The 21676-nt window shown below is 40.4% G+C and overlaps 1 protein-coding gene across 3 annotated transcripts in view; it reads right to left on the bottom strand.

Moving 5' to 3' along the window:
* CAB39L (calcium binding protein 39 like) overlaps positions 1 to 21246 on the bottom strand; it is a 47198-nt gene extending 25952 nt beyond the window's left edge. The window contains exons 1-3 of one of the 3 annotated variants that reach the window (XM_035323161.1): positions 20849 to 21246; positions 12017 to 12165; positions 47 to 211 (exon numbers count right to left, since the gene is read on the bottom strand). In XM_035323161.1, coding sequence (XP_035179052.1) covers positions 47 to 211; positions 12017 to 12118 — 267 coding nt within the window. In that variant the 5' untranslated portion in view covers positions 12119 to 12165; positions 20849 to 21246. Of the gene's footprint in view, positions 1 to 46; positions 212 to 12016; positions 12173 to 20848 lie in introns of all 3 variants that reach the window. The other 2 variants (XM_035323166.1, XM_035323173.1) reach the window with 2 other exon arrangements.
* Positions 21247 to 21676: the final 430 nt, after the last annotated feature.

The following is a 21676-nucleotide window of genomic DNA, read 5'->3' on the forward strand; positions in this document are numbered from 1 at the left end:
AGACAACGCTAGACAAGGGAGATAAGGTTCGTGTATATTGACGTACCTCAAAATCTATCAGCTGCAGGTTGGCAATAAGCGTCACCAGAAGGCCACTGTTGTATAATTCTTGTGCCAGCTGAGCCACTACTTCTGTAGGTGGCTCCTTGTCCGTGGTCCCACAAAGAATTTCCTTCATTGCTTGAAGGGATTTTGATACTTCCTCTGATGCCTGTTGACCAACAGACAAAGGTTTGGTTTGGTTTTGTAAAAAAAAAGTAAGAAAAACAGATTGTATTAAGTTTAAAAAGATGAACAGTTCAAAACAAAAGCTTCTAACTGCACCTGTGATGATCACAACTCTTTAATACTCTACTGTAATCGCTGAGGCTGCAATGCCCACGCCAGATCCTGCAGGCCTTACACTAACACATGGATATATTCAGCTTAAACATGGCATACCACCACTTCCAGACCATGGGCATGAAATATGGTCAGAAATACAGTTCCCGACCCATGTCATCAAGACCCTTAATGCATGCTCCCCCACAGAAGCGGGCATCAGCTCCACCACCACTCCTGCAGCGGGCCCCCTCAAGACTTGTGGGGCGAGAGGCACATAATGGGGGCACCTGGATGCTGCGTTGCCCCCATCCAGAACTGCTTACTGATGGCCTGTCCTGGCTCCTTACAGACAACCCAAATAAACCCCCGTAAGCCTGCCAGCCTTGCCTTGCCACCACCAAATTATTTAACAACTTCACTTGCTTTCAGTAAAGCTCCACGGCTGCCTTCCAACAAACCAAGTCTTTCATCTTTTACTCCCACCTAACGTATACTAATTCAATACAAAGTTTCAAATACCTAATGTAGAAAACAAATAACAAATTGCCTTATGAAACACTTTGAACAGAAAACTTACAACAGAAATAAAAATGAAAGAGAAAAGCATAAAACCGTGTAACAGCTTAGTGTTTACGGCAGTCAGCAGGTTTAAATGAGATGTGAATTACTACATCCCAGTTTCAAAGGGAAAAAAACTTCAGTCACTGCGAGATAGCTCTGTCCTCACAGCCTCCTCCTTTCTATTCTGTATAAATAAAGGCTCCTTGGAGCAAAGGCTTGATTTGCGAGCGTGTGTTTGCTTTAAATCCTACCTGCTGTAGCCATTGGGCTGTGCAGGCAATAGCTCTTTCTGGGTCAGGGTATATTTAATACCCACATGGCCAGCAGCTAGTGCATATATAAGGCTGGTTGGATTTTTTTTTGGCAGGGCGTGGTAAGCAAGTAAAGGAGAGGTTTGAAAGCAAAGATGGTGAAAGTTTCCAAAGCTAGGACAGCATTTTACGTCTATGTTGCAAAACACTTATTTGAAACGAGTGTTTCATTAGCTAAGCAGAAAAAAAAATACAAAATAATACACACAGAAAAAAAAACACACACACACACACACAAAAAAAACCAACAACACAGTCATGTGTAAAAGCTAATTGGACATTAATGGATGTTCAAAGCCAAATCAATAATTTCAATACTTCTCTCACATAAACTGAAAGGGAAAATGTAATGCTTCCAAATGTCACCACATCAATCTCCATAAAACAACCCCACAGTGCTCAGGAGAGATGTCTCCCAAATGCTGCTGATCTCCTGACACTTCAATATTGACTTACATCACGGATTTTATTCACATTAGTATAAACCGAAAAAAAAAGCCACCTTCACATCACATCTACCTCGATGATTCAAGCATCCATTTTGGACAGCATAAAGCATCTCCCCCAGTCTGTCTGTACCTATTCACAGTTTTCTACTTTAGATAGGCCAGCATGAGTGGCATGTAAATGAGTATGACTATGTGGTAACTTTAACCACAGCAGAAGTCTTTTTGTTCCTTAATGCAGTTCAGTAGAAGAGCCTATTTTTATCACAAACGTTAGTGGTATGTCACTCGAGATATCCCACAGAGTACAGATGGGATTAACAACGGGGGTGCTATCTTGTAAACTAAAGCTCTAAATCTTTATAAGAGCTGTGCAAATATTTTCATATCAAAGGAAAACCCATACGTTTTTGGCTTTTCACCCATTCTTCTTGGTAGGGTGTGAATATCTCTGTCATTCTGTGGGTAAAAAAAATTAATACCTCTCCTTTAAAGCATAAGAAGTTATTTCTGATGTGTAGAAAAAGCCTGCGATACTCTGCTTTTTGTTTTTTGTTTTTTTTTTTTTTTCTCAAAAAGAGGCCAAAAAGTAAAGTGCTGAAGGAGAAAGAAACGACAGAACATTGTAGTGTTGATGGGCACAATGGGGCCCAAATGGAGCTGTGTTTCTCTGATCTGCCATCCCATCCGCTCACCTTCTTTGCTTTTGTACGTGCAATTTACATTTCATATTTAACTTCCTCCTTCTTTATATCCTCTGGATATAAAGTGGTTTGACATTCAAGCCTCTACCAAAGCTATCCCTGGTCAAATCTAAGGACTGCTCTTCTACCTCCATCCCTTATAATCTACCTGTAGAAAAATCATAGTCCCAAGCACAGATTTGTGAATTAACAGTCACTTCCACGCTCCACTTTGACATTTCCACTTAATCTTACTATTTTTTTAGAATAATACCCTAAGTAGATAAGCACTGTGTCTGGGATGGAAACTTGCTCAAGACTCTGAAGAAAAAGTCATTCCAAGATCCAAAGATCCCAAATCTGTCCAAAAGAAACAACAAAGCCAAAAACATTCACTTGAATACATTGAACATAAATGACAACAGAAGCATAGCTACAGAACTTCTCATATGAAGCCACAGTGGTCCTGACCCTTTTCAAGAAAATTTGAAAAAAACACTAACCTGCAAAACCCTCAGCAGGACATTCTTCCCCCCAGCAATGCCACAAACATAAATTTTGTGACAAAAAGAGAGATTTGATAGAAACTCTGAAATCTACTATGACTTCTGTACCACAACGTATCTTATATTGGTGGCAACAGCAACAATAGTGAAGTGCTGCAACTGTCACACTTCAGTAGAAGCCACAGAGCAAAAGAAAGGGTTTCATGAAACTTGTAAGCACTTTAGCCATTTTCCTCATTCTTGTAACTAAGTGCAATCATTTTTTCAGAACTATTAGACCATACTCCTCTAGGCATGAGCTTTTACGTCATGACTGAATTTATTTCATCATATTTTAGAGACGCTGGTGTGAGAATATAGGAAAGAGAGTGAGACAACTGAACATAAGTCCTAAGCTTGTATACATATTACATGCAAGTGTCAAAAGTAGCATATGCTGAACTTTGGACAAATAAGTTGCAGACAGGGACAACAAAGCAAAAAATTAAATGCAAGCTGATTCCCAGCATGTGCATCAATTTAGCAGTTGTGTTGCTGTCACCGCACAGGCATCAGGATCTCAATCTCCTAAAGCAAATCACAGGCTTCTAGTCTTTATTTCTGCCATGCGAGCACTACTGGCATCTCAGTTCACAACATCCAAACTTGGGAGGATCCAATGCCACTCCAGAACATTGTAAAATTCAGCGTGGGTACATGGGTAAGTCATGAGTTACAGTACCGATTTGCAATAGCTATGTAAAGGAAATGAAGGAGAGCACAACCCGTACTGACCTGTGCAACAAAGGCATATTTTCCAGAAATGTCCATTTCTTCTCTACTTTGGCCCAACACAGGACTAACAAGGTTTTTTGTTTGTTTGCTTTTTTTATAGAGCATAGTTTTCTGTGACCAGCAACTCACAGGAAGTTTCAGAGTCCATTTGGAAATAAAATGTTTTGTGTAAATGTTGAAATATAACAGTTCTTGGTTCGATCAGCCTACTAACCTTACTGGGCTATCTAACGTATAAAAGCCTTAGAGATGGAGAACTGACAGAATAGATAAGCGTACATCAATTCTCTAAATTAAATTATAAATGCGCTCAACCTCCCTTGTTGATAAAGTTGGGGTTTTGTCAGCATTAACATGTCTTTCCAAAACTACCAAGAGCTTCAGCAGTGAGACCTGGAAACTTATGTGTTGATGACGCTTGGTCTTAAGCTTGCTTCCCTTGTGGAACAGAGCCTTGTTGTTGTTGACTTAACAGGATCATAACATAAAGAAAGAAGCTCCTGAAGAAATGATTCCCTGAAATTCTATGTGGAAAAAAAATTCTTCCTCTCCTTTCTTCAAGATCTCAAGACTTCCTCTCCTATCTGCAACTTAACAGAAGCCTGAAGACCAGCTGACTTTGTTGCAAAGGTTCACTCTTTATTTCAGAATGGGTAATGCTACTATGCCTATAATTAAATATTTCAGCACTCCAGTGCTATGAAACATCTTTATTTTCCTTTCCCACAGAACTAATGCTGGGTTCTTCAATATGACTTGCTTCACCAGAACGCTGCCTGAAAAGTTACATTTTTCTCTATTTTACAGTTATACAAGACACTGCAATAAGGAGTGCCTTGTGTTTTTCATTAAGGGATTATGAAGAAATCCTACAGGTCTTAAAATTTTTCTGTTCTTGTAAAATCTTCCGGGGAGATTTTAAAGGGTAGCGTGAAAGGTTAAAACAAAAGTCTTATCTGTTGTTCGTGCAGAAAGCTGAATTTTTATTCCCGTTATCACGTGATTTTGGATTTTCCATACTCAAAGGGTAAGCTGTCTTCTCTGTAACTGCCTGCATGTGATATAGCAAAAAAAAAGAGAGCAGGTCTTCTACTTCAGAAACTAAAACTTCACAAAGGCAGTTTTTGAAAAAACCCAAAGCACATACAGCAATACTTTAACAAGAGTCCCTAATTTTAACAACTTTAATTTCTAGCCCTTATACTATGCTTAAGGAAAGTTACCTCTGCTCACAAACCTTGCCCTTTCCTTTTTCTTCGCTACTTACACCAATTTCACATTTATCCTAAACATGCCCTATTACACATTTGTGATCCAGATCTGTTATGCTTGTCAAAGAGGTGGACGGATCTCCCATTATGCAATGTATGCTTGCAGCCCAGAAACCAACCGTATCTTGGGCTGCATCAAAAGCAGCATGGCCAGCAGGGTGAGGGAAGTGATTGTCCCCCTCTAATCTGCTCTTGTGAGACCCCACCTGGAGTGCTTTGTTCAGCTCTGGGGCCCCCAGCACAAGAAGAACATAGAAGCATTAGAATGAGTCCAGAGGAGTGCCACGAAGATGACCAGAGGTCTAGAGCACCTCTCCTATGAAGACAGGCTGAGGGAGTTGGGGTTGTTCAGTCTGGAGAAGAGAAAGCTCCAAGAAGACCTTATAGCAGCCTTCCAGAACCTTAAGGCGGCCTACAGGAAAGCTGGGGAGGGACTCTGTCAGGGAGTGGAGTGAGAGGACAAGCAGTTATGGCTTTAAACAAAAAGAGGTTAGGGTTTAGATTAAACATTTAGAAGAAATCCTTTACTCTGAGAGTGGTGAGGCACCGGCACAGGTTGCCCAGAGGAGCTGTGGATGCCCCATCCCTGGAGGTGCTCAAGGCCAGGCTGGATGGGGCTTTGGGCAACCTGGTCTGGTGTGAGGTGTCCCTGCCTATGGCAGGGGGTTGGAATAGGTGATCTTTAAGGTCCCTTCCAACCCAAACCCTTCTGTGAATGTAGATTCACTGCATCTTTTTACTCCCCTTCAAGGAAGAATACAAAAACCATAAGGGGAAAAAGTATCAGGCCTTGAATTAATCGACAGTCTGAGCTGCTTCTCTACCTGAAATGCAACTTCCAAGGCTTTCAGTGGGTTGTCTCTGCATTACCTGCTTTACAGACAGGTCACAGGTTTCACACATATGTACATACGTTACAGGTCAGAATGGCCTATTCTTATAGGGACCCAATGTAACATTAATGACCACCATAACAGTGAGGGGGGAAAAAAAAAAAAAAAGACCATATGAACTTTTTCTATCTTTTCAAACTCAGATGCTAAATATGCTTTAGAAAAATACAGGACGTCTGACATTTGGCATCTGCACAGAGATCAGGAAATTCTCAATTGACCATAAGAACCTGGCAAGTAGGATCTTACTGCTTCTATTTATATACTTAGCATATTTCCGGGGCAAAAATGCCTTTCTAAACAGTTGCTGTCTTATAAAGCAGCACTCAGTAACATACAGAGACAGCTGCCAGTGCGATGCAAAATACTCCAATGTGTGATTCAGTGAGCTTCCAGTAACCCATGCCATACATTGGAACCAAAGGCATAAAGCTCCTTGGTTTGGTTTTGTCTCCTTTAGCTGTTTATAAACATTCTCATTGTGTGAACGAAACCAATTTTTCCTCTTAATAGTGCCAACACAACTCTCTCTAAATGCAAGCGTAAGAACTCCTGAGAAGAGCCATTAGCAGAATTTGAATTCAGTGTCTTCAGGAACATCCCAACTGACTTACTCTTGATGTAATTTCATGCTAAAAGAATATACAGGAACAAACTGGGGACTTCAGCAGAATGTTTTGGATCAGGAAGCTGAATTCTGACATTTAGCAAAATATTATGGCCTATTACTCAAGAAGGCTGGCAAGGACAACCTAGTAAAGCAGGCACAATAATTAAAGTTCTAAGAGGCAATGTGATTGCCTGAAAGAGATAGGGTCGCCCCACCTGGGCATCAATTTTTTCCCATTGTTAATCCTGCACTTAAGGCAGAACTAAAGGTTGTAAGGTACTTAGAAATGAAAAAGAAAACGGAAGAGACAAGCGTTAAGCTCTCAGCACTAGAGCCTGATAGTATCTGGAGTTCCCCCCACCTCTAAGAGCAATAACAGGCCTTGGCAGAATGGGGAGGCTGAAACACAAAACATGCCACAAAGTCCCAGGGCATGTGAATTTTGTGCAGAGTTAGAAGGAAGGGGCACCAAGCCCTTCTTATCTTATTTTCTTTGTTTCAGTGTACAGCAATGAAGTCAAAGGCAATTTTGCAAGTGATTTTGGCAGCTGCAGAATCGAGTCCACTGGTATTAGCATTTGTGATAGTCATCCAATCGCTCTTCCATGCAAATGCACATCCTGTCCTCTGCATGCACCTCATCTTACACACAGCTTCCCCTTTGCCCTACCAGTGCAGGAGGAAGAATAAAATGCTCTGGTAATGGCTTCATTGGTCCTAAATAAGACAGCAGGATTTATTGATTAAAAAAATGTTATGGAAATTTTAAAGACTCTTAACTGTAGCTGTATTAAAATGCTGCTCTCCTGGCCCTTCTGAAGAGCAGTGAATGTGTTACAGTACATGGAGATGAAATGGAGGTCAGATTACACTGACCTGAACAGGCAGTCTTGTTAGAAAAATGTAAGGGAAAGGGGAAGAAACTAGATGTTTTGAATTACTTTACATCTAGCTTCACTGCATTTCTGAATACCAATTAAAGATGCTGCAGCCTGTGGCTCAGAAAAACACTCAATGTGGAGCCCTGGATGAGCTCTAACTTGTGGGGTTTTAGGGTCCATGACAATCCCAAGGCTTCAACCAGCTATACCAAAAACTGCAAATCTTTCAGGACAACTAGGCCAAGCCCAGACAGGTTAGGGCCAAGCACACAGAAGCCTAGGCCAAGTTTCAACCAACCCCAGATCCGCTTCCTATCCTGAATTAAAAGCATGTGACACTTGGAAGGCTTTTGTTGAAGCGTGGGTTCAGAAAATGTTACCAAACCTGTAGGCACCACGGATGGCACTGAGTCAGGGGTGCCACACCCCAGCGTGTTTGGTTAGCAGTGAGAGCGTGATGTTTTCAGGGACATGCCTTGGGGACACAGTGTGTGCAACCTGAACGGCTTTACACCGACCATACTCAGTGGCTGAACACGAGGCTTCAAGGAGATGAGATGTCACCCCTCCTTTTGTGAGATGGGTCAAGCATCCGCTCCATTAATGTAATTTTATAACACCCATCAACAAAATACACAATAGCATTCACAGTAATGTATTAACTATGTGACCGGCGCGTCACATGCTGTCTTTCCTCAGGATCTAAAAATCTGCTGACTTCTGTGCTGCTGTCAGGGTTTCTCTTCTGTGCTCCCTGTTTATGCACATCTTCTGATACAGCAGTCTGTGCCAGAAAGTGGGAAGAGGTACAAGGTCTAAACCCTGAAGGCTTCCTTTCCTAGGTTGTTCAATATTTCCTTGCATTTGTAGTTAACTCCAGAATGGATATTTATCATTAAATACTAACAAGTTTGGTTCTACATGAGTGAGATTAACTTTTCATGAGACTTGCACAATTCTGTAATAACATATAATTAATTGTTCTTCAAAGTCCGAACGTGATGTCAACATCTGTACATGTCACAGGAATACCTCGTTTATTGCAGATGTTGGAAAAGGAGGATGCTTGACAAGGAAGGCTTTACTATGCTTTTCAGCTGTTTTAGCCTACTTAATCCTGTAATTGTTACTCTTGCTTTTCCATTGCTGCAATAACTTCTATAAAGTAGATGCTATTAAAAAATTAAAGAAAAAATAAGGTGTTAGAAAGACCACTTCACAGGAAGAGGAACCACGCGTGGTAGCACTTCTCAACCTGTGCTGTCAGCTTTCAGAATGCAGCCTAGAAAATGGCAAAGCTTTAAACACACATGCAAGCAAACAAAAATAAAACACCCATAAAATAAAAACTAAGGAAGGAACATTCCAACTTGGCCTACTTTTCAGCTGGGAATGTTTAAAGAGCATTATGGCAACTCTGCACACATCAATGGATTAAAAAAAATATGTGGAAGAACTGGGTCAAATTCAATTCTTATCTAAGGAGACAGATGCTAGTCCAGTCAATAGTTCAGTCAAAGCCTGAATGGGCCCTATTCTATGACTAACAATAACCATCACTAAGAAAGAGGGCAAACTTCTGTATATTATGTATATACGTGGAAATGTATCTCGGAAAAGGCGTATAATTGCCTTTACACTTACAAGTGGCTTCCTTTCACCCTGTCTATCAAGTTGTATCTTCCCCCCTCTTCCCATTACTCAAAGGTCTTCACCAATTTGCTGACAGGCTCCTTCTACCTGAGCACTGCATACCTTGGGAGGACCGATCATTTCTGCATTATTTAAAAATAGCCCCTCTGGAGCACAGATGGCTCCTGCTTAAAGTAGCACGAGGCTTTATTTGAACTGTCAGCCTTGTACGGACCCAGCCCATGGCATTTTCACCTCATACTTAAGATTCTCAGCTCGGGAAAGGGAATGGGGAAGTTCTCCTCCAGGCTTGCAGTTACTTAGGTCTTGCCGCTCTTCTCTGTCAGTTCTAAGTTTATTAGCAGCTTTTAGCTGTCTCAGCCCACATGCCACATTTGCTGTACTAACATAACAACTGAACTGTCACAGGATACATCTTGTTTAAGTATCTGAGGCAAGTTCTAGTTGGAAGCAGTTTTGCAAGCAAGCAACGTCAGGGATGCTGTGGAGTGGCATTCCTGCAAGTCCTGGGAACCTCAATTTTATGATGAGGCACAATGGCACCTCTCCAGTTTTCTCAGAAATCTGAAAAAATGGGAGAGCCCTGACCCCCAACAAATTTATTTGTTCATAGGCCCAGAGGGTCCAAAAACCTTTGGGCAGCTTTTGGATATCAGGAAGGAGACAGAACTCTGGGTCCTTTTAGCAATGTTTAAGACTCTCCCCTTGGAACATAAATCAGAGAGAAATTTCAACATCTTACAAGCCTCTGCACAGCACAGAGTGCAGTACTATACTTTGCTCTTGTTTAGATTAAAATTTCTATAATCATGACAAAACAACATGTTATCCATTGGCACAGTCTGAGTGAGTAGATTTTGAAAACGTGCACCATCGAAGGTGCCACCACCATCTTTTCTTCTCCAACTCCAAGTCCACACACAGGACTACTGAGCCCACAAACCCTGTATGTCTAGTAACAGCCATTATAGTGACTGTTTTAACAAGAATTATTTTCCCTAACATTTTTTTACATTTGTCATTGTCACAGTACTGAAAATATTTCCTTATGATTTACCCTCCTGAACTCAGAACCATTAATCAGGCTACCTTCCTTAGCAAGTAGGATGCATTTCAGAGCAGCTCATTGCAATGCTTCACATGAATGGTAGCATTACTGATGAACCTCTGATCTTCTCCTCCAAAGGGAGAAAGGCCCTTTGTGCTTCTTCTGCATTGGAGCGCAAGGTTGATTCAACAAGCTATATAAGCATATGTGTAAACACCATCCAAAACAGGGCTGCTTTCTTGACTTTATGTCTTGAAGCTGAAGTAACACCTTGTCCCCCCCCTCCTCTCCCCCAGTCACTCACATTTATCTCATTTATGATGTTAACAGCCTCTATACAATAATAATAAACCATGTCAGAGAACACTGAAAATCTAACCTCCTTCTCTGTCAACCTAGAGAAAAATGATGTATGTGTGGACAGAGTCACCAGGCTGACCATTTCCCTGATCCTGACCCCTCTGCTGCTGACACGAATGCCAGCCAGGCACAACCAGTAGGTGAGACAACTGGGCTGTGCAAGGAAAGCAGAATGCTCCCTCAAAGACAGCATGGACTCGTCAGTTAAGCTGGCTGCCAAAGTGTTAATTATACAGGATTGTTCAGATGAATATAATTCACGGAATTCACAGTTCAGGAGAGTCTGCCAGATTAGGATTTTTAGATATTTTAAATGGCCTGTTTGCATCCCATTCAATCAAATGTAGAATAAGCATCATTAGTAAATTCACAAGCTGTCTCCATCCTAAACAGCTATGGGAAATCTCCCATATCTTTCACTTTGTGAGGAAAACATACACCAGCTGTTACGAGCTTAATGAAAAAATTACACTGAGTTCTCCATTTTCTAAGCAGTCTGCATTTCTCATACTTTGTCACTAACATCCAAAAAAACAAACAAACAAACAAAAAACACCAAAACGCAGCTCAAAACCACAATTCAGAGGGGTCATACTGCAAAGCAAATCAAAAAGAAACCTGAGTCTAGAGCTTCTGCTTTGAATGTCGTCTTTAATCAGGTTCTGAAGAATGAATTCAGAAGGGGAGGACAGACACTGCCGATTTATTTATTTATTTTAGTTCGGAGTCAAATTCTCTTAGTGCTTTTTCAGTTAACCGAAGGTATTTCAGCATGAGACATCAAATACCAGAGGCCTCACTGAAATCCACGTGACTGATGTTACATAATTAACACGCTCCGAGCTACTTGCTTTGAACCTAAAAGTTTCCAGAGAATTTCACTTCGGATGCAAAGGCAACTGCACTTACCTTGTAGTTTTGGCTCATTCTAATACAAACTCCTGCACAAGGTGGGAGAACAACATGCAAACACAAACATCAGCTGCATAAGAACTGTGCTAATGTAAGTTGTCAGCTACTTCTGCTCCCCTGTCACTCAGTTCTAACCCAAAAGTAGCTTGTTATTAATTAAAATCATTTTCTGTGGTGGGGTGTGCCTTCTTAACTGGTCATTGAGTAGTAGAGTAGTAAACGTAACTCAGGTGTAACTCAGGTGTGTAAAGGACACAGAGTTAAAGGACAGCAGTAATATTAGCAAAAATCTAGCACTATAATTAGAATACAAAGAAGCTGAGCACATTTAGGAAGCACTGATACAGTGAGACCTCATATATACCTAAATACATACAGGCTTGATGCTTTATGTGAACAATGCTCATCAGAAGTAAGTTTTGCTCTGGGGGTACCTACACATTAATTGGCAGTCTCATTCGTTATCCTGCTATAACGATTAATAGTATAATAGTTTTCAAATAGTCCTCTGTGCTGTTTTAGTAGATGCATTGCTATTGAAAGTAGTAGGTCTTTTTAGATAAGGCTCCTGGATCTCAACGTTTTCTTTTTGACCCCCAGATCTGTTGTCCTCTACTTATGCAAAAGCTCAGTGATTTCAGTAGAACTGTTCAAACATAAAGCTACTTACACGTGGAAGTGCTTGCAGAATCAGGGCAACGAGCGAAAACAATTTCATTCCCTTTATTGTGCAGTTTCCCCAGCATAAAACCCTTATCAGTCATCTACAACATTACCTCATACCTTGTCTGTTTTTTTTTCTTGTTTTTCCAATATGGCCATGTTTTCTTTCAGAATTTTCACAATCTCAGCAGGATTTTTGTGCGATTTACTAAACAAAGGCATGTTTTTTCTTCACCTGGATTTCTTCTTTCAGTATAGAAGAGGACTGCCTTAAACCAAATGAGAAACAAAAATAGCTTTTAAGGTTTATACAAAAATGCAATAAAAATACACAAACATCATGAACAAGAAAAGGTTATACCTCTGTCACTATATTTTGCTTCAACTAAGTAGGCAAGAGGCCTCAGACACAGTCATTGCAGGTTCATTGGGAATTCAACAGCCACCACTAGCATGTGGAAAGCAACTATTCAGCACCTGTGCAGGAGCTGGATGCTTCCTAAAGCCTCAGACCTACAGTACAGTGCTCCTTTGAGTCTGAATGCATATGTCCAATGTATTTTGGACAACGAATATCTGGCAGACTCCTAGATATCTGATAATGGTTTCTTTTAAGCTTTACCAGTTTACTGTGATGCACTGTAACTAACTTTAGACTCCAGCACACTAAAAACATCCTTTGTTTAAAGTGTTGCAAAAAGGCCCCAGCTTATCAGCAATCACTCCTTCTTCAGCTGATTTTCTTTTTTTGGTCTAAAGGTTCTCGATATGAAGCAGTTTAGGCTACTCCCTAAGTCTGGCAAACTTCAAGAATCCATCATTACCCATGGGTCTGATCTCACTTATGTAAAACATTGCCTGAATTAAATCAGAAAGAGAGGATCAGGCCCAAACATGGACACGTTTTCATGACATTTAAATGAAAGACCGAGCATTTCAATGAAAATATGTTTGCTTGTTTAATTTAAAGCATTCCTCCTCTGGATGTTTGGAAAGGCAAATAGTAAATCACTGTATTTATACATGAAAGAAACCAAGTAGCTTAGCTTATGATCCTACAAAGCATTAAGTGGTAAACTCCCACGGCTCTTGCTTGGAGTCTGATACAAAGATCTACTGAAGTCAGCAGGCAGACTATGGATGGGAATATGCTCTGGTTAGGCCAGTAATACTTTACGGGGAGAGCCATCCCTATTCTGCATTTCAGCTTGTACAACATGAAGAAGAGAGGAGGGAAAAAAAAAAAAAAAAAAAAAGCCAAAATAAGCTCATATTTTCATCTCTTTCCACAACAAAAGACAAACATTGTCACCAACCCTTCTCTCACACATTTGCAAGATTAGCTGTGAAAGCACAAATATATACACCAATCACTTCCATTTCCTTGTTCTATTTCAACTCTTACAATAAAAAAGCTTTATCCAAGCAGTTTTAAAGGAGAGAATTCAATTAGTACAATATATGATATATACTTTTAAAAAAACAGTACTGTGCAATGACTTAATGACTTTCCAGTAGTCCCAAATGAACACGATCCTCTTGTGCTCTGTTGTTACTACCAAAAAACTCAGAGTCTAACATGAAGTATGATCCCACTTGTGCCATACATCCATATTTTCTTAATCCCAAAATTCCTATGGAACTAGTACTTAGATTACATATACATTCTATTACAAATATAAATAGCAATCACATAAAACAGTCAAGTATAAAATTCAAACCACAGAGGATTATTAAAGAAAAATAAAACTATACACATTCTGTCCTAACATCTTATTAAAAACATTTCAAAATATTTGCAGATTATCTTTACAAGAACAGTTTCTATGACACGAAGGAAATATTTTTAAATATCATCTTTATACCAAAAGTTCCTTAATAATGTCAAGAGTACATGAATTTGTATATAGCTTCTCAGTTGTTGCTAGGCTAGTTTCACAGAAATATTTTCACGTTCAAGTTCTGAAAGCTCTCCTCCTTCAGATTTCCATTTTCAAACTCATGGTTTGGTTCAAACTAATTTTTATTTTTGCAGTTTTGGCTACATAACCTTCAATACTTGGCTGAGATCTCAACTAAGGAGTCAACATGAGTGCTTAGCGCTGCTCCCATGGAGCTGAAAACTGTGATTTTTGGCAGCAGCATCCGATTAGCAACAGAGCAGAGTCGCACCTCAACTTGCCAACGTGCAAGACTGAAGGCTGGGTATACTCGTGACTAACTCATTTGGGCATGTTCAGCTACACACAAGCACCGGAAAAGAATGGGCCTCTCACCAGTTAGCTTAGTTCATACTTATAGGCAAAGGCAGTATTATACAATAAATTTGTCTGTAAGCTGCTAGCAAGTGCCAAGCACCCTATAACCTCACACATTCCGCAGTCAGATTCGTTCTTCATTACAAAGTTACAAAAGGGCCTAAATCTGCATGTTTTTATTACCCATGAAGACAAGAGATGAGGATATGAAGATGTAAGAGACACATTTGGAGGGCAGGAGCTTTCTATGGTATGCTGCATTTTAGGAAAAAAATAATCACCAAGGTGTGGTAGGTTTATTCAGATTGCTTAAGACATCCTTTCATCTTCCCCTCTGACAGGTCTACACACAACGAAAAGCAAAGGGGGGGATATTTTGATTTTTTTTAAATTCAGGCAGTCATGACCTAAATGTTCTGAGATTTAAGAAAATGAAGTCCACTTTTCTAACTGGTGTTGGCTATTAATTACAATAATGTTGCCCCCCCCCCCAAAAAAAAGTAACTTACATAGCTGTCTAGAGTCCAGTGTATTTAAATAATCACTAATGTTGCCAAAACACCCCAGTAGCCAGGCTAGCACTTTTCCTCTGTATATTTCATCTGACTATTGAGTCACCACAGCACTGCTCAGTGATAAATGATCATTTCTATTCACCCCATAGCCTACCACTGTCCTAATCACAACAGCAAAGTTTCTGATAATTTGGCAGGAAGGGACTCAAGAGACTGTTTAGTTCATCCCTCCACTAAGCAGAGCCAAGTCTCTGCTTCACTTCATTTATCAGTCTTACATACAAAGCAAAGCATCCACTGCTTGCAAGTGGAGGAAGATACAGAGAAAAAAGGGGAATTACGGCCATTAGGAGTCCCAGAAGTGCAAAGAACCGCCTTGGATTTACCCCTTTTCAGGACATGGTTTTTAATCCATATCAGCATCTGCAAGAGATGCTCTGTCACTTCAGAGAACACTGGCAGCTGCAGGTTACAGTCAGATTCAAGTCCCTTTGGCTTTTCCATGTAGGAACGTCTTAGCAGCTCATGCTATTCACAATTACAGACAGAAGCAAGTGCTGGTAAGTGCTATGCTGACATTTGGAAGCTGTACAACTTAGTCTTAGGCTGGCTATTCCACAGGGCACAAGGCAAAACAAGGACTCCTTACCTCCAGATTTGTTTCTCATGAGTGGATTCTCCAGCATCTAAGAAAGCATTACATTAGCTTGGGTTAAAGCTGTTCCTGCAGCTGCAGCACTTCTGCCCTGTTCTCTTCTTTATACCAACTCTCTGTTCTCCAGACTTCAGTTGGAAGCTTTCCTCTTCAGTAGATGTACTAATCTGGTTTAAATTCCCTATTCCCTTCATCACTTATTGTCATTTTGGGATATTTTTTTTTGGAACTCAGTATTTTCAAGGCATCTACCCCTCTGTCAAAGTTGCTTGAAACTGGCCAGTAAGTTCAAAAGTGGCAATGGGAAGGGAATTAGAATGAGAGACAGACATTGTGACCATGCAAAGCTTTGTTTCTTCAAGAAACCAGTCTAAAAATAATTGAAATACAAAGATAAATGAGAACTGAAAAGAATGCAATACAGGCTTACTAGAAGTAGCTCATACTACAATCTGTTATTAATAAAGTATATTTTTAGACAAAGAAAATACAGTAGACCCCATACACCTGACATAGAAATTTACTGAAATGAACATAATAGGAAAAACTAGAAAGAAAATTACCATGTAAATGGAGATTGATCCTCTGAGAAGGCAACTGTAATTCAGGTATGGAACTTTTTTTAGAGAAGCATTGGAACTGAGACCCTACCAACAAACTGTGACGACTCAAAATATGAAGACATCATCAATACCAAAGAAGACTGGAATATCATTGTCCACAAAACAGGATAGCCTGACATAATAAATGTCATAAATAATAAACTGATAGACTGACATAATAAAATGGGATAAAAAACAAGAGTAGGAAGTATCAGATAAAGCAGAACAGGAGAACAGACAGAAGAGTATCTGCTTCAAGATGAGGACTACCATAAGAAATGACAGACACCTGGGGACAACACTGGTATTTTATAGACAGAAGAAAGACAAACACAAATCTGCAATGAATTAAGGAAGTAATTTCCAGTAGAAAAACAAAGGCCTTCATGTCTTTGTACAAAGTCTTGATGAAACTTCATACAGAATAATGTACACAAAACTGAACACCCGGAGTCAAACAAAATCAACAGAGTAAACCTAGAAGGAAAATACAGGCAAGCTCAAGAAGTTATTTCAGTTAAAATAGTAACACGTTATTTGTGCACAAGCAAGTGGCTGTAATCTGCCAATGAATAAATGTAAGCTAAAAATGTAAAGTTTTCTAACCATCGGAGCTCTGAGATTTTGAAATAACTTGCTCTAACAGGCAGACCACAGAGCATCTGTTCATAAGTTTTTGACATTGTTGTCTGGCAAGGGACAGAGTTGAATGAGCCCCTTTCTTTCCTACTTTCTAGGAATAACCATTCGATGGAAAATGTTTTCAACACCATATGTTTTTATAACATCAGAAATGCATTGTAGTCACTTCTGAATTCCTACCAGGGACCAGCCAACTTCTGAAGCATTAGCTGGGATGATGTTATTTCACCAGTACTCTTGCAAGAGGCTTATGAGGCAAAGGAAAGAAACAGCTGTATCTCACCGGCCTGACTCTCACAGCCTCCAAAGTTGTCTCTCCCATTCACAGGGGAAATGTCCTGGCAGCACTGAACAAGGAATTGTGGTTTCCAAAGTCTGCTGTTGCCATCAGTATAAACCGAGCAATTCAGCCTCCAGTGCAGTGGAATCCAACACTTTTTACAAGACTTACCTTTATAAAAATACTTTCCACGACAGAAACACCAGAGGACAATTTTAAAGCAACACTTTCTACATGTTTAGCTGTATCTGTTCAATTCTGATAAAAGCAAAAGTGTATTTCACACAGACTAAAGTAGTAAATTGAATCCAGAGGTATACAAGGTTTACAAGAAGTGAGCTCTAAGATATTCAGTAGCCTGTCACAGATAACATAACATCCCTTTATAGTCAGAGCATGCCTTCCCTCAGAGGCCTCCAACTCTGCAAACATTTAATTAAGACTGAAAACACAATTCCAAAACTGCTGTATACATACTGTTACTCTCCCCCCTCTGCAAAGGGAGAAGCTGAAGCACAGAAGGATCACATGACTTAAAAAAGACCACATTTAAAACATAAAAATTAAAAATCAGTGGCTTTGCCAGGAATGAAACCTAGATCATCTGACACCAAAGCCTATGCTTTATCAGTCTTCAAAATTTCTCTTCTGCCAATTTATCTGCTCATAAAAGGAATGCAGTGGAAAATAAAATCACTGCAATTTGAGCTCTTCAATACAACTATAAAGCACACTAATAGGTCTAGTTCTGTTTATAGGCACTCTCCCTGAATTCTTTGCTCTTTATCATATGCTTTCTTAAAAGATAACAGCACAGCTGAGCTTGTAAGAGCAATGAGGGAGAAATGCAGACAGCACCATCACTCTAGTCATCAGCCAATCCCACTACAAAGTGACTCAGTTAAGTAGCTCAACAACAAACACTTCCTCCTCCACAAAGGCAAGAAGGAGAGCATGTGATCCCGTTAGTGCATTCTTCTCAGATGTTCCTCCAGACAAGCAATTTGCTATTCAAAAATGAATGAGAGAATAATTTCCCTTCCCTTAAGTATCAGACATCTGTCTTTTCTTAGTTCCTAACCTTCCTAACCTTCCTTAGTTCCTAACTTATTTATCAGAATAAAAATATTTCAGTAACTCGCACTGAGTGAGACTTTCTTCTGTGGAAAAAGAGGCTTCATTTTCCATTCACTTCAGTGTGCCTAAACCCTCATGTATTTTGGGCATGAATCAGCAGACTTTCTTCATAATTTTGCCCAATCAGTTTCTATATAGTGAAAGAGATGCTTTATTCCCTCTTCATTTCTCCCTCCCGCAATATTTGGGGAGGCTGTGGCAATTACAGAGTCAAGAACTCAAAGCAGGAAACAGAAGACTTTTTGATCACCTGGACAAGTCTGAGCTGTCCTCCCAGCGCAGTCCCCTCACACAATCCACGTTTCATTTGGCAGGCAGAAGGAATCAGGGCTACACAGGTAACTTCTCTTGAAAACCCTCAACAAGTTGCAGATTTTGAAAGGTACATTGCAAATCAGACAAAAGTCGGACAGATGAAAAGAGAGGACAGTTTTGTGTTAGGCTGAATGAGTGCTGTCTCTGCTTGGCAACAAAATTATTCCAAAACCTCAGGAATTTACTCATAATAAGCCTTGCTGTTGGCTACTTGTTGCATTCCCAGTCTTGAAAGCACCTGGCACAAAGGCAGATATTGGCTGAAACTTTACCTGGAACATAAAAAAACTTTGCGGTAATGCTTACTGCTTTCCCCACGAATACCTCTTTTAACAGGTGGTAAGCATCCTGAAGATCAGACCTAAAAATCATTAGGCAGTTCTGCCCTTAATCTGCCTACCTCTATAGAGTAAGAATTATAATAATAATAATAATACTATTGAACAACTACATGATACTATTATGAAACTGAAGGCACCCACAGTGATGCTCGACTCAGGTGGTGTGGTGTAGTTCTATAGAAGCACTTGATGAAATTAATAATTGTTTTTTCAATTGAATGCCCGCTCAATAAAGAACAGAACAAAACAAAAATATATAGTCTTTCAAATGTTGAATAGCTCTCAGGTCACTGAAACCACAGCTTCATGAGCAGCCCTTTGTTCCATGACAGTGCCATCCTGCTCCAGATCTATTCACACCCCTACAACACAACCTCTGCCGGACTGGTAGAGTTGTTTGCTGGGCCATGTGGTAAGCCAGGTCAGGGAAGAGATCCAGGTGAACAAGAGAATAGCCTTGTGGGAGAAAAAGGTCAGAACTGGTTTCCAGTCCAGTTCTCCACATGGTCTTACAAACAGACCTACTGGGACAAGATGGGAAAGAGGGGCACAAGATGGGAAGGAGGCCAGAGAAGAAGGGCCTCTGCTGAAGTGCTGAAGCAGACACTACAGCTCAGATGCTCATCAACCAAACCCAGAAAGATATGATGGGAAAGAAGGTGTAAACGTGTGATTATATAAATCAAGACTGAAACTTGTGAAAGTACCCTGAGTAGGTTAGAGAGAACAGACTACACTGGTACAGAGAAGTGCCAGAATTAAAGTTAGGAAATTTCTGAGTGCTTGACTTTGCTATCTAGCATCCTTTTAGTGCAGCAAATCCTGTGCTAATATAGCTATCGTTATAAAATATTTATTATAAAACAGTGCTTGCACACAGCAATCTTAGGTAACATTCAGACTAAAGTCATGCAAAAATTGCATCCTGTAGTACCATACTCATACCTGCATCAATCATTTTTGTATCACACAGACTCTCCCACTGATGCTAACAAACTACCCAGAAGTAGCAGGTTATTACTTTATATTTAATAAAACTAGAAAGATAAGAAAGCAGCAGATTTTACAGCCACTAAGTTTGACAGGATTGATGAAGAGAATATTTGGGATCCCTATTGCCATTTATCAACGTGGGAGTCTTTCAAAGCTAAAAAATTAAGAATTCAAGTCTATGCCTAACTGTAATCCATAGAAAAAACTCCCACAAGCTCAGATGTGCAGAAAGACATCTCTTAACTAACGTCTCTGAAGTACATACAATTCTAAGATAACAGCCCTTAACAGCTTTTCAATTACTTAAGTGAAAGGGAAACCAAGTTAAATTTCCATTTCTAGTATTAATAATAACTGTAGAAATAATGGAAAATGGTAATATAATTTAAAGAACATAGGCAGCAGCCAAGAGGGAATAGGACTTCCTGTAAATCCATTAGTGAGGAACATTAATACCAGTTTTCTTTTTGCTCAGTAACTGTGTTACCTCTCTAAACAGCATTAACTTGACCATGACTTGAGCAAGAATTATTATTAAAATAATTCTTTATAGTGGTAATTTCACTTTTCTGCTAAAACTAGTCCATGAAAGAGTCTCTGTTCAGAAAAACTTCCCTTAAGCTCAGTGAAAGTTCTGCCTGAATACAGACCTGAGGAATTGCCCCTTTCACGGGATTAGAATTTCGGGTTGAGAAGACCCACTGACTATAAATAGCGAGATAGATGATTTACATATGCAGTTTCTTGTGACAATTCACACACACGCTCATCTTACATTCATCCCTAGCAGCTCCTGAGTTCCTTATGCCAGTGGCTGTGCTCTCATTCCTCTGCATCTCAAGAGCAAGTCCGCAGCTGCAGGCAGTCGGCAGAGAGGAGCAAGAGAAATGATATATTGCAGATATTTTATTTTTGGAAACCGCACTGTAAATAAACCCATTTCCAGAGATATTCCATGGACACAGAGTGTTTGGTCACAGAGCCAGCGCCTTATGTAACAGAAGGCGTATTGTTTAGGATTGCCTTCTTTAAAAAGCCACTCCTGGTAACACAGTTTACAAAGCTATAAAAAGCTAACAGCGTAACTATAGAGAATAAATAAATGAGCCGTGTTATTAGGGAAAGGCTATTGCTAACTAGAAAAAAAAAAAAAAGTTCTGTCAAATTACTTAACTTTATGTAATTCAAAGGAGATAATCTCGGCCGATACTTACTGCGTGCAGAGACCGCCAGGCGTGCCTAAGCGGCGAAGCGCAGCTCCATGGCGAGGTGCTGAAGACAGCTCTCTGCCAGCGCGGCCAGCCAGAGGTGCTTTTCAGTTATCTCCCATTTAATGGCAGCTTTTCCTTCTCGCTGACACGTGGCAGAGAAAGCAGATTCCAGAATTCAGCCTCTCCTGCGGAGCAAGTGTTACCCTCTGGAAAAGCGTTAGCAGAAATGAACGCCCGAGCATGCACACGCACACACACACGCGCACTCAAAGCAGCTGTAAATTTCCACTCCCCTTTCCCTGCAGCCGGACTCTTTCGTGTGCCAGGGGCAGTTCTGCTTCTGGTCCGACTAGCTCCGTGTCTGGGTGTGCATTTTTCCCACTGCCCTCCCCTGCTTCCCACTCCCTGGCTCGCCTTTCTCACGGGCTCACCACCCCCCTGTCCCTTCCCTCCCTCCACGTCAGAGGAATGCGTGTAAAGCAGAAGAACACGTATATAGCCCCGCCGAGAGATTTCTCTGGGGTTAAAGGAAGAGATGCAACAATTTCACATCGCTCCTGTAAGTTTCCATTCCCCTCCGAAGTCTTTCGGTGGACGGGAGGCATCTTTGACGGGTCCAATCACGTGGCAGAGGCTGCTGGAATTAAATTATTCACCTTGCCTTCCTGCTGAGAATGCAAATAAGGGAGCCCAACAATGGTTTGTTGTTACAAGATAATAACAAAACCAACACACTAGCGCACGGGATCTTTCAGCAGAAGGAGTCCTGCCCAGAGGAGCCAAAGTTGCTGCTGTTTCCTGCCTGGCTGTGTACTGTAACACCAGGATCAG

Source organism: Oxyura jamaicensis, chromosome 1, assembly GCF_011077185.1.
Source record: "Oxyura jamaicensis isolate SHBP4307 breed ruddy duck chromosome 1, BPBGC_Ojam_1.0, whole genome shotgun sequence".
NCBI lineage: Eukaryota > Metazoa > Chordata > Aves > Anseriformes > Anatidae > Oxyura > Oxyura jamaicensis.